Here is a 12948-nt window from a genome sequence, read left to right on the forward strand (position 1 = left end):
ACTGACGTACCTCACCATTACAATTACATAGAAATCAACACATGCCAAAAGAAAAATCAGTGTTGTGTAACTAGTGAATAAAATGACACGATGCACCAAAGTATGAAATGTGTTGTGGTTAGTACTAACAAACAGAAAAAAAGTTCACAAAGCAAATGCTTCTTCAAGCAGAACACCAGCACCTATAGTATGGCTCCAAGGCCATTTTCAGTCCTACTTCCCTTTCACTTATGGTCCTTGGCAGACTTGCTGCTCCATGTGCCCCTGGGCCTTTATTCACTGCCTTCCTGGATGTGAGATGTTGGCTGTGCGGGGGTTCAGTACTATTTCCTCTCCTTGTCTTACTCTCCAACAAAGGAATGCTATTGGAATTCAGGGTCATGCTAGCATCTATGCTGTAAATAAAAGGGCCCTATTTAAATGGAACTGTTGCTGCTAAAGAGTTTTCCCTGGTGGGGAAGTGCTAGAACTCCATTTGGGAACTGCGTGACTGATATCAGGAGCTTACTGGGAAAATCGGCGACGCAGACCCATGTCCCATTACCCCCATGGTGCTGCACTTTGCAGTATTCCTGAGAAGTAGTGAGATAGTGACTTTGAATCTCAGCAATACTATTATTAGGAAGGGACAGGCACCTCTGCACAGGGTAGAAGGGTTAATCATTTGAAGCACCTCTGTTTACTTTCTATCAGTGTGATGCACAATGGCACTGGGGCGTCGTTGGAGCTGTCTGCAGCCAGGGTTAACACACTATAATTGAATCCGGACCAGACTATTGGGATGAACATTCCCTTTGACTGCTGATAGTAAGAACCCAGTGTGAAATGAGTTTGGACATCTCAACCCAGTCCAAAGTGTGTTCACAGTACAAACTTTTCCTAATTCAGTCCTAATGGGAACTATTAGAAGTAACACTGCTCAAAGGCCACAGGACTCATGGTGTGGAAATGGAGGAAATGTAGAGTATGAGGTGCTCTTCTAAGGTTGGGGCAAAGTAGAGGGAGCTTTACTCACCATCTAATTGTGCCGTACTTGACCTGGGAGTGCTTAATGCCAACAATGGGCACTGTCAATGAAAAGTGTTCCTTTTGTACAGAACAAATATCCTTCACTTCTGAGCACAAAACGGAAATTAAAATGTGTTAACAGACTATCGTTTGAAACCCAGAACTGCGGGAGATGTGCAACTGTTGATATTTACCACAATTTCCCTAATACTGGCACTGATAGGGTACTTTTGTATGTATAAGCTTAATTACATGTAACATTGCTGTTCAATTGCAGACTTGGAGGCCCGCGAGAGAGAAGCCCAGCTCAATGAGGAAGAGGAAATTAAGATTACAAAGAGTTTAGATGAAGTGGTAAGTGCAAAGCAGAGTGCTGTAAATTATTAAATTCGTATCACTTGGCTTCTTTACCAAAAATCAAGCTCACGTACAAAAGTAGGCACTTTGTTGAGGTAATTAAAGACTGCGATTGCCAATGGAATCATATGACAACCTCAGCACATTCAAAAGAGTGGCAGAAAAGCAGATAAAATTCAGTTCACCTGATACCATTTCTGTTAAATTGAAATTAGTATTTCTAGTGATAATCTGAGTATCAATCGTCTAGCATTAGGTCAGGTAAGGAGCAGTACAATCTACCTTTAATGATCAAGGGAAGTCAATACCTCCACGCATGAAGCTCCCAGCGATTTATTTTTATATATAAAAGAAATCAAATTGGTTATGAAAAATGATTACTTAAGCAGTTTTATTTCTGTATTTTCTTTCAAATTGGCATTTATTCTGTGGCATTGGTGCATCACCATAATTTATAATCAGCTGCAGTTTCAGCCACACGAGTTTTGACTGAGGAGTGAGGTAGAGCGATGATGGCGTCTGGGTGGGGAGAGTGAAATAAGGCGGAAGGGTCTGGCTGGGGAGAGTGCAGTGGGGTGAGAAGGTTTGCGTGTAGAGAGTGAGATGGGGACGATAATGGGGTCTGGGTGGGGACGGTGAGGTAGGGTGATTATAGTATCTGTGTGCAGAGAGTGAGGTGGGGCAATAGGATGTGGCTGCGGAGATGATGTGGTAGGATGATGATGGAGTCCGAGTGATGAGTGATATAGAGCAATATTGGAGCCTGGATGGTGAGATTGTGATAGGGTTTAGGGTCCAAATGCGGTGCGATAGGGTGGTGGGAGTGTCGGAGAGCAGAGAGTGAGGTAGGTTTAGGATCTGTGATGTAGGGTGATGAAAAAAGTGAGATAGGACCATAAGAGGATTTATGTACCAACTGTGAGGTGAGGCCATAGTCAAGTAGGGCTTTGGTTCAGAGTGTAATAGAGCATCAGGTATCTCAGAGGAAGAGTAATTTTGGGTGATGGGGTCAATTGTGGAATATGAGGTAGGAGTTTAATATTATAAAGTTTATGTTGTGTGGATTATACCTTTTATGCTCTAATATGTTTTGAATTTTTTTAAATAAAAACAGAAAATTCTGGAGAAGCTCAGCAAGTCAGGCAGCATCTGTGGAGAGAGAAACAGAGTTAACATTTCAGGTCGAAGACCTTTCGTCAGAACTGAAAGATGTTAGAGTTAAAGTTTTTAAGCAAATACAGAGCCAGGGAAAGGAAGAGAGTGGTGGGAAAGAACAGAAGGGAAGGTCTGTGAGAGGGTAGAGGGCAAGAGTGATTAAATGATAAAAGGGATGATGGTGCAAGGCAAGGAGGGCGGTAATGGGACAGGTTAAGAAACAATAGATCGGTCTAGAGTAGTTGTAAATGGCAAAAGCAGAACCATTACTAGCACCAGCTGTCTGATAAAATGGGAGCAGTGGTTATGATCTGAAGTTACTGAAGTCAATGTTGAGTCCGGAAGGTTGTAAAGTGCCTAAACGAAAGATGAGGTGCTGTTCCTCGAGCTTCCGTTGAGCTTCATTGGAACAGTGTAAGAGGCCGAGAAAAGAGAGGTCAGAGTGGGAGTGGGACGGGGAATTAAAATGGCAAGTGACCGGACAGGTCAGGGTCACGCTTGCGGACAGAGCGGAGATGTTCAGCAAAGCGATCACCCAATCTGCGTTTGGTCTCCCTATGCTCCTGCATTGTGAGCAGCGAATACAATATACTAAATTGAAAGAAGTACAAGTAAACCACTGTTTCACCTGGAAGGAGTGTTTGGGGCCCTGGTGGGAAGGGAAGAGGTGAAGGGGCAGATGTTGCATCTCCTGCGCTCGCTCGGGAAGGTGCCGTGGGGAGGAGAGCTGGTGTTGGGGGTGATGGAAGAATGGACCAGGCTGTCGTGGAGGGAGCGGTCCCTTCGGAATAATGAAAGGGGACGGGAGGAGAAGATGTGTGTGGTGGTGGGATTACGCTGGAGATGGCGGAAATGGCGAAGGATGATACGTCGAATGTGGAGGCTGGTGGGGTGGAAGGTGAGGACAATTATCATGGCTCTGGGAGGGAAGGGAAGGGGTGAGGGCAGAAGTGCGGGAAATAGGATGGACACGGTTGAGGGCCCTGTCAACTACAGTGGAGGGGAATCCTCGGTTGAGGAAAAAGGAAGACATATCGGAAGCACTGTGTGGAAGGTGGCATCGTCAGAACAGATGCGACGGAGAAACTGGGAGATGGGAATAGAGTCCTGAAATGTTGACTGTTTCTTTCTCCACAGATGCTGCCTCACTTGCTGAGCTTCTCCAGCATTTTCTGTTTTTATTTCAGATTTCCAGCATCCGCAGTATTTTGTTTTGAATTTTTTTTGTTTAATTGCATATCCCATAAAGGAAGCTGGCCAACATTTGGAGCATTACAATTGGTTGCAGTATCTAAGGCTAAGAGGAGGGAAAAATCAGCCTGAATTACACTCTAATTGCTGTCAAAAGACCCTTACTGGAAAGTGCATACAAATGAACAGGAAGTGAGGGCAGGATCAGGTTGGGCTGTATTATCACCCCCTTCACAGTTGAATAGCCTGCCCATACCTGCTGTCCGGACTCATGTAATAAGAATGGTGACTTGGGTAAGGTACCGGAGGGCAGCTGGTCCCATGGAACCATACCCCAGCTATTGTCAGCACCTTTGGCAGAGGAGGGAAGAAAATTGTCCTATAAAAGATTCACAGTATTGTGTTTTAAGCTGCACGCAGTCAAAGTGAAATACAACATGTTTGTGGTAATTTTGAGATATTTCCTTAGCTTGGTTTGTGAAGAGAGGAATCATCAACCTGGGCTCATTAATAAACATATCTCAACTTAAATTGACCATGATGCCCTCTAATCCCTTCATTTCTTAAATACCAAGTTTAGATTCCTTGGTTGATGGAGGTTTGATACCTTTCCGCTATGGTAATCCTATCCATGCAGTATTCAGTTTGTGGTCTCCTACTACTTAAAGACTTGTAATGAAATACAGCCCAGAAGAGCAGTCTTTTCATTGAAGCAGAACTGTAGAGACTCAGTGCATTAAAACATTGTCCTTTTATCTCGTATCTTGGCTCAAATCTAGTCCGGAACTCAGGATGTCAGGCTCCTCCTCACTGGCAAGTGTTAAAGGCCTTAAACAAAATTGGTTCCGGAAGCAACCTATTCACTTAAAGGTAACCATTATTCTGTATATAAACCATCTGAACCCCTCGATTAGGTTCCAGCCTGTAACTCACTCCCCCATATCCATTATTCTATATATAAACCACCTGAACACCTCAGCGAGATTCCCTGGTATCCATTCTATATATAAAGCATCTGAACCCTTCAATTAGATTCCAGCCTGTAACTCACTCCTGGGTATCCAATTATCTTTAAATAAACCATCCAAAACTCCTCAATTAGGTTCCAGTCTGTAACCTGATTCCTGAGTATCCATTACTGTCTTCAATTGGAATTTTATACCATGGCCATTGAGTAAGCGTAAAGAAAAAACAGCAAGGCAGATCCCTGTGGGGTCACCCATTTCTATTCTGTATGTGTCTCTCATGTAAGTAAGTTGGCCGCTGTAGTGGTATAGAATGCTCCAGAGGTTGCCTCAGCACTGGGTATGGGGGTTCTTCCAGATGTTGTGTCACCACTGGGAGTGGGGGATCCGCCAGAAGTTGCAGAATATTCTGATGCTACTTGAAGCTGAAAAAGAGTGCCAATTAATCTAGTAGAAAGAGTTTTTAACCTGATGTTGAGACTGCCAGTGAAGTATTTTTTGGAATACTGGAGAGCTCTCGTAAGCAAAGTTAAAGGGGAAGGAAGCTCCGAGGGTGATTACTTTGAACATAGAGTACCTGCTACCAGATCCTGCTCCATGTGGTTTGTTTGTAGAAAAATTCAGCAGAGACTGGTTGTAAAAAAAAAATGAAAACCAGTGCCCTGCTGTTCAGAAACAAAGCAAAGATACTGACATCATAGAGATAGAGAGAGAAGCTGCCAGATCTGAAATAGGAACAGAAAATGCTGGAAGTGCACAGCCCAGCCTTAGCACTGTGCCTTACCGTGGGCCTCGACCCTTCCCCTTGGCATCTTAAAGTTGGTTGACAGCTGAAAAAGAACATCAGGTTAACCCGAGAAAGAAAGATTTCTCTCTGTTTTAAAGGCTGATGTGTGCATTTCCAGCATGTTCTGTTTTTATTACACTGGCATTGGAGCTAGGTTGCAGTCATCCTCTATGGGACTCCTTGGCTGACATACTGAGCTGTTCATGCAAGAAGCCAATATTTTGTGTTGTGTTTAATCGACACATATTACAATGATTAAATACAGGATCCAGGGATAAGTAACTTACATCTGTAGCTCAACTGTACAGTTCCCTTACTCTTTAAGACATCGGGAAGAATGAGTGAAATGAGTGATGGTTCAGCTGGTTATGGTATTGAGTAACTAACAATCTGGGAAATGTAGCGGGTTTAATTTCAGGTCTGCGCTGAGTTAGATGAACTCCTCACAAGGCAGCAGTAGCGTTGCAACAATTGACCGCACTGTCCCCGGGCTGGGTAAGGGAATATCAGCTCAGGGTTCTTGCTCCAGATCAGTATTCAGCAATCCTTGCTGGAAATTAATCATGTGTGGATGTTGGGAGAGGACAGGACTGGGCTGTGATATTGGCGACAGTCACACTCTGTTCTGACACACCCTGTCTAGGCTCGCATGTGAAGAATAGCCATTTGGACAGTGTACCAGGAGTGTGAGTGTTTGCTCCGGATCCGTAGCCAGGCTGAGTGGGAGGGACGCACCGGCGAGCATTCAACCAGGCACCGTGATGTCATGCTCCAGAATACATAATTCTAAGTGTGGCTGAGCAGGGGGCCAACACAAGCAATTAGTTAATGCGACAGACCTCAAAGCCTTGGGAATCATGATGTTAAACATGCTCAACTAATGCAGACTAGCAATCAACCAAGGCAATAGAAGCTGAGCTATAGAGCCAAAATAGTACTGCACAAATAAGTTGAGAAGGCAGTTAAAAAAGCATATGGGATCCTTGGTTTTATAAATAGGGGTATAAAGTACAAAAGCAAGGAAGTTATGATAAACCATTATAAAATACTGGTTAGGCCTCAGCTGGAATATTGTGTCCAGGTATGGGCACCACACTTTAGGAAAGATGTCACTGCCTTGGAGAGGGTGCAGAGGAGATTGTCTAGAATGGTACCAGGGATGAGGGACTTCAGTTATGTGGAGAGATTGGAGAAGCTGGAGTTGTTCTCCTTAGAACAGAGAAGGTGAAGAGGGGATTTAATAGAGGTGTTCAAAATCATGAAGTTTTGATAAGTGTAAATGAGGAGTGTAACAGAGGTGTTCAAAATTGAGAGGTTATGATAGAATACATAGGGAGAAACTGGCAGGAGGGTTAGTAACCAGAGGACACCGATTTAAGGTAATTGGCAAAAGAACCAGAGAGGAGATGAGGAGAAATTTTTTTTACGCAGTGAGTTGTAATGATCTGGAATGCACTGCCTGAAAAGGTGGTGGAAGCAGATTCAGTAGTAACTTTCAAAAGGGAATTAGATAAATACTTGAAAAGGAGAAATTTACAGGGCTATGGGGAAAGAGGGGAGTGGGACTAATTGGATAGTTCTTTCAAAGAGCCGGCACAAGCACAATGGGCTGAATGGCCTCCTTCTGTGCTCTGTGATTCTATGAAGAGCTCAAACTGCATAATGTTCTGGTCAGACACACCTCGAACACTGTCCAGTTCTGGCCACTGAGACACAAGGAGACACTCAAGTGTTGGAGGCAGTGCAGAGAGCAGCCATGTGCATTAAGGATCTGAGTGATGAGGAAAGACTGAAGAAATTTGGGCATTTCAACCTTGCAAGGAGGCATATGGACATGGAGGTTAGATCTCTTATGTTCTTATGAGATCTAACCTTATAGACATAGTCTACTCTTGATAATTTAAAGTTGTTTTACTACTTTAAAAATTGAATTATCCAATAATTTGAATTATGCAATTTTTGTTATAGTAAAGTGTAAAGTGCTGGAAAGAAACTTGAATTATCAGATAATTAAGTAACTTTGAATTAAGAGGCGTAGACTGTATATAAGATAGTAAACAGTATAGAAAGGCAAGTCTGGAAAATTACTTTAAACAAAATAGTGGGAGTAGGACGAGGGGGTCACAGGTCCATATTAGTAAAAGACAAATTTAAGACTGATATCAGAAACTTCCTTTTCACACATCGACACATGGATTGGACTCTCAGAAATAGAGACAAAAATTCTGAAATCATTTAAGGAATAATTAGATATCACCGTGGGGGCGGGAGAACTGTACAGTCTTTGTGGATGGATGAAATAAGATGGGTCTCCTCACCTTGTGAAGACTTTGCGTGAGACGTCTATGATCCTAAAGACATAAAGTGAGAGAAAGTTAAAAACAAGGGACAAAAAATTGAATTATCCAGCCCCAGTCTACCCTCTCCTGCTCCAATATAGTATTTTCAGTTGCTTTACAGCCCATCCTTATGGATCTGTGAGCAAGGCTTCTGGTTTAGTACCAGGAAAGCAGGTACTGACTGAATGAAAATATTCCTTTTCATCTTCAGACTCTCCAGGATTGAATGGCTGCCCTTTTTCCTCTGTTGATGTTTCTGCTGGTGGGCAGTTTTGATAAGTGTGTGTGCAACATGTCCAGGTTCTGCTTGTTCCCTGGGGAGAGGATCTACATTATACAAGTGAATACATTACCTTGTATATATTGTTAACACAGGTGTATAGTCCTCGTACACAAGAAAGTACGACCTTCCATTGAAATAGCACCTGTCACATCGTTGGAATGTCTCAAAGCACCTAACAGCCAATTAAGTGCTTTTGCAGTGTACTCTTTGTTGTTTTGTGGGCAAACAATGGCAGCCAATTTATAGAGTAAGGTCCCACAAACAACAAAGGAGATAAATGACCTGTTAGTCTGTTTTTGTTGCTGTTGGTTGAGTGATAAATCTTGACCAGAACTCCCTGCTCTTCTTCAAATAGTGACATAAGATCTTTTCCATCCACTTGAACAGGGTTTCAGTTTAACGTCTCAGCCAAAAGACAGCACCTGCGACACTGCTGAATTCCCTTGGTACTTCATGAAGTGCCAATCTAGATTGTGTACTGAAGTCCATAGTCGGGATTGGACCCACAGCCTTCTGACAAAGAGGCAAGAGTGCTACCGTGGGATCCCCTGGAATCTCTAGGATTTAAAGATTAATCTCATGGACATTGTAACATAAGAAAAAGGAGCAGGAGCAGGAGTAGGCCAATTGGCTCCTCGAGTCTGCTCCGCCATTCAATAAGATCATGGCTGATCTGATCCTAACCTCAAATCTAAATTCATGTCCAATTTCCTGCCCGCTCCCCGTAACCCCTAATTCCCTTTACTTCTAGGAAACTGTCTATTTCTGTTTTAAATTTATTTAATGATGTAGCTTCCACAGCTTCCTGGGGCAGCAAATTCCACAGACCTACTACCTTCTGAGTGAAGAAGTTTCTCCTCATCTCAGTTTTTGAAGGAGCAGCCCCTTATTCTAAGATTATGCCCCCTCGTTCTAGTTTCACCCGTCTATGGGAACATCCTTACCGCATCCACCCAATCAAGCCCCTTCACAATCTTATATGTTTCAATAAGATCGCCTCTCATTCTTCTGAACTCCAATGAGTAGAGTCCCAATCTACTCAACCTCTCCTCATATGTCCGCCCCCTCATCCCCGGGATTAACTGAGTGAACCTTCTTTGTACTGCCTCGAGAGCAAGTATGTCTTTTCTTAAGTATGGACACCAAAACTGTATGCGGTATTCCAGGTGCGGTCTCACCAATACCTTATATAACTGCAGCAATACCTCCCTTTTTTTATATTCTATCCCCCTAGTGATAAACGCCAACATTCTGTTGGCCTTCTTGATCACCTGCATACTAACTTTTTGATTTTCTTGCACTAGGACCCCCAGATCCCTTTGTACTGCAGTACTTTCCAGTTTCTCGCCATTAAGATAATAACTTGCTCTCTGATTTTTCCTGCCAGAGTGCATAACCTCACATTTTCCAATATTGTATTGCATCTGCCAAATCTCTGCCCACTCACCCAGCCTGTCTATATCCCCTTGTAGGTTTTTTATGTCCTCCTCACTCTCTACTTTCCCTCCCATCTTTGTATCATCTGCAAACTTTGATATGTTACACTCGGTCCCCTCCTCCAAATCGTTAATATAGATTGTAAAGAGTTGGGGGCCCAGCACCGACCCCTGGGGAACACCACTGGCTACTGGTTGCCAGTCTGAGAATGAACCATTTATCCCAACTCTCTGCTTCCTGTTAGATAACCAATCCTCCGCCCATGCCAGAATATTACCCCTAATCCAGTGAGCAACCTGGGAGAAAAATCATTGGAGCATTAAAAAAAAACAGAGATGGGAAAAAAGGCTGTTTGAATCATAGAATTGCTGGCACATAGAAAATTTACGGCACAGAAGGAGGCCGTTCGGCCCATCGTGTTCGCGCCAGCCGAAAAAGAGCCACCCGGTCTAATCCCACTTTCCAGCACTTGGTCCATAGCTTTGTAGGTTATGGCACTTCAAGTGCACATCCAAGTACTTTTTAAATGTGATGAGGGTTTCTGCTTCTACCACCCTTTAAGGCAGTGAGTTCCAGATCCCCATCACACCTCTGGGTGAAATTTTTTTTCCTCAGTTCTCTTCTAATCCTTCTACCAATCACTTTAAATCTATGCCCCCTGGTTGTTAAAGGAAATAGGTCCTTCCTATCCACTCTATCTAGGCTCTTCATAATTTTGTACACCTCAATTAAATCTCCCCTCAGCCTCCTCTGTTCCAAAGAAAGCAATCCCAGCCTATTCAATCTCACCTCATAGCTAAAATTCTCCAGTCCTGGCAACATCCTCGTAAATCTCCTCTGTACCCTCTCTAGTGGAATTGTAATGTGGTGACCAGAACTGTATGCAGTACTCAAGCTGTGGCCTAACTAATGTTTTATACAGTTCTAGCATAACCTCCTTGCTCTTATATTCTATACTTCTGCTAATAAAGGAAAGTATCCCGTATGACTTCTTAACCACCTTATCTACCTGTCCTGCTACCTTCAGGGATCTGTGGGCATGAACTCCAAGGTCCCTCACTTCCTCTATACCTCTCAATATCCTCCCATTTATTGTGTATTCCCTTGCCTTGTTTGCTCTCCCCAAATGCATTACCTCACACTTCTCCAGACTGAATTCCATTTGCCACTTTTCTGTCCACCTGACCAGTCCATTGATATCCTGCAGTCTACAGCTTTCCTCCTCACTATCAACCATACGACCAATTTTTATATCATCTCCAAACTTCTTAATCATGCCCCCTACATTTAAGTCCAAATCATTAATATATATCACAAAAAGCAAGGGACCTTGTACTGAGCCCTGCGGAACCCCACTGGAAACAGCCTTGTCACAAAAACACCCGTAGACCATTACCCTTTGCTTCCTGCTACTGAGCCAATTTTGGATCCAACTTGCCACTCTCCCTTGGATCCCATGGGCTTGTACTTTTTTGACCAGTCTGCCACGTGGGATCTTGTCAAAAGCCTTGCTAAAATCCATGTAGACTACATCAAACGCACTACCCTCATCAACCCTCCTTGTTATCTCCTCAAAAAAATTCAATCAAGTTAGTCAGACACGACCTTCCCGTAACACATCCATGCTGACTGTGCTTGATTAATGCATGCATTTCTAAGTGACGGTTTATCCTGTCCCTCAGAATTGATTCCAATAATTTGCCCACCACCGAGGTTAAACTAACTGGCCTGTAATTACTTGGTCTATCCCTCTCTCCCTTTTTAAACAACGGTACGTTAGCAGTCCTCCAATCCTCCAGCACCACACCTGTATCCCGGGAAGATTGGAAAATGATGGTCAGAGCCTCCGCAATTTCCTCTCTTGCTTTTAACAGCCTGGGATACATTACATCCGGGCCTGGTGATTTATCTACTTTCAAAGATGCTAATCCCCTTAGTATTTCCTCTCTCACTATTTTGATCCTATCCAATATTTCACAATCCTCCTCCTTAACTACCATGTCTGCATCAGCCCTCTCTTTTATGAAGACAGATGCAACGTATTCATTAAGAACCATACCCACATCTTCAGCCTCCACACGTAGGTTACCTTTTTGGCCTCTAATAGGCACTACTCTTTCCTTAATTATCCTCTTGCTCTTAAAGTATTTATAAAACATCTTTGGGTTTTCCTTGATTTTACTTGCCAGTATTTTTTCATGCCCTCTCTTTGCTTTCCTAATTTCCTTTTTAATTTCACCCCTGCATTTTCTATATTCCTCTCTGGTTTCTGTAGTATTGAGCTCTCGGTATCTGACATAAGCTTTCCTTTTTTGCCTTATCTTACCCTGTATGCTCCTTGACATCCAGGGGGCTCTAGATTTGGCAGTCCCACTCTTTTTCTTTGTGGAAACATGTTTGCTCTGCATCCCTTGAATCTCCCCCTTGAACGCCTCCCACTGCTGTGATATTGATTTACCTTCAAGTAGCTGTTTCCAGTCCATTTTTGCTAAATCACTTACCAGCTTAGTAAAATTGGCCTTTCCCCAATTGAGAACTTTAACTCCTGTTCTATCTTTGTCTTTTTTCATAACTAAGCTAAATGTAACTAAGTGACAGTCAAGAATCATCCAATTGGGTAACAAAGGGGTCGATTTTAGCACCCGCGATTGGGTGCGTTCCTGGCGGGGGGGGGGGGGGGCGACGAAAATCGGGGATTCCCGGGGCGGGGCGGGAGCCCGGCTCCAACCTGCCCACTTCCGGGTTTCCCACTGACGCGCTGACATGCGCACGCAGCCCCCGCATGTGGGACTCCCGCCGGCAATTAAAGCCAGCGGGGTGCCACTTAAAGTATTTATTTTGGTATTTCAGGTCGTTTACAGACCTGATTAACGAGATATTTTAGGAGGGTTGGGATTTTACAAACAACTGGGACTGTTTCCCGTCCTGGGGGAAACACTCCCAGTTCAAATGGACGTGTGGCAGCTGCAAATGTCCATGTGACAGGTGGTGGGGGGGGGTGGGGGGGTGGGGGGTGGGGGGGGGCCCTCACTCATTGCAGGAGGCCACTCTGTCACTTTGGACAAAGTTTGGCCTCCACCACCCTCCTCCTAACAATAAAATTCACAAACTTGCACACTTACCCTGGGGTCCAGACACATGTACCTACCTTGCGGACCCCCTCAGATGTACATCTTGCGGATGGGGGCCTCCGTAGCTGCAGTCATGACCTCAGAGGGCGAACAGCATCACCAGCCTCGCCGGCCACGCCGTCTACCTCTGACACGTGGAGCTCCACAACACAGTGCTGTGACACATCCACCTGCACAGCAGGAGGGAGGGCAACCGCAGAGAGAGATGCGTTGCAGAGGGCACTACCCTCGGCACAGGGTCCACAGACCGAGGCTCAGCTTCCTGGACCTCTCTGAGGAGCAGTGCACACGGAGG

General features: G+C 44.1%; 1 protein-coding gene across 1 annotated transcript in view; it reads left to right on the forward strand.

Annotated features, from left to right (window-relative positions):
* dnajc17 (DnaJ (Hsp40) homolog, subfamily C, member 17) overlaps nt 1-12948 on the forward strand; it is a 177440-nt gene that overhangs the window by 59806 nt on the left and 104686 nt on the right. The window contains exon 5 of the mRNA XM_067991183.1: nt 1286-1362. Within this exon, the coding sequence (XP_067847284.1) occupies nt 1286-1362 (77 nt within the window). The remainder of the gene's footprint in view (nt 1-1285; nt 1363-12948) is intronic.

The sequence above is a fragment of the Heptranchias perlo genome, chromosome 10, assembly GCF_035084215.1.
Source record: "Heptranchias perlo isolate sHepPer1 chromosome 10, sHepPer1.hap1, whole genome shotgun sequence".
Classification (NCBI taxonomy): Eukaryota; Metazoa; Chordata; class Chondrichthyes; order Hexanchiformes; family Hexanchidae; genus Heptranchias; species Heptranchias perlo.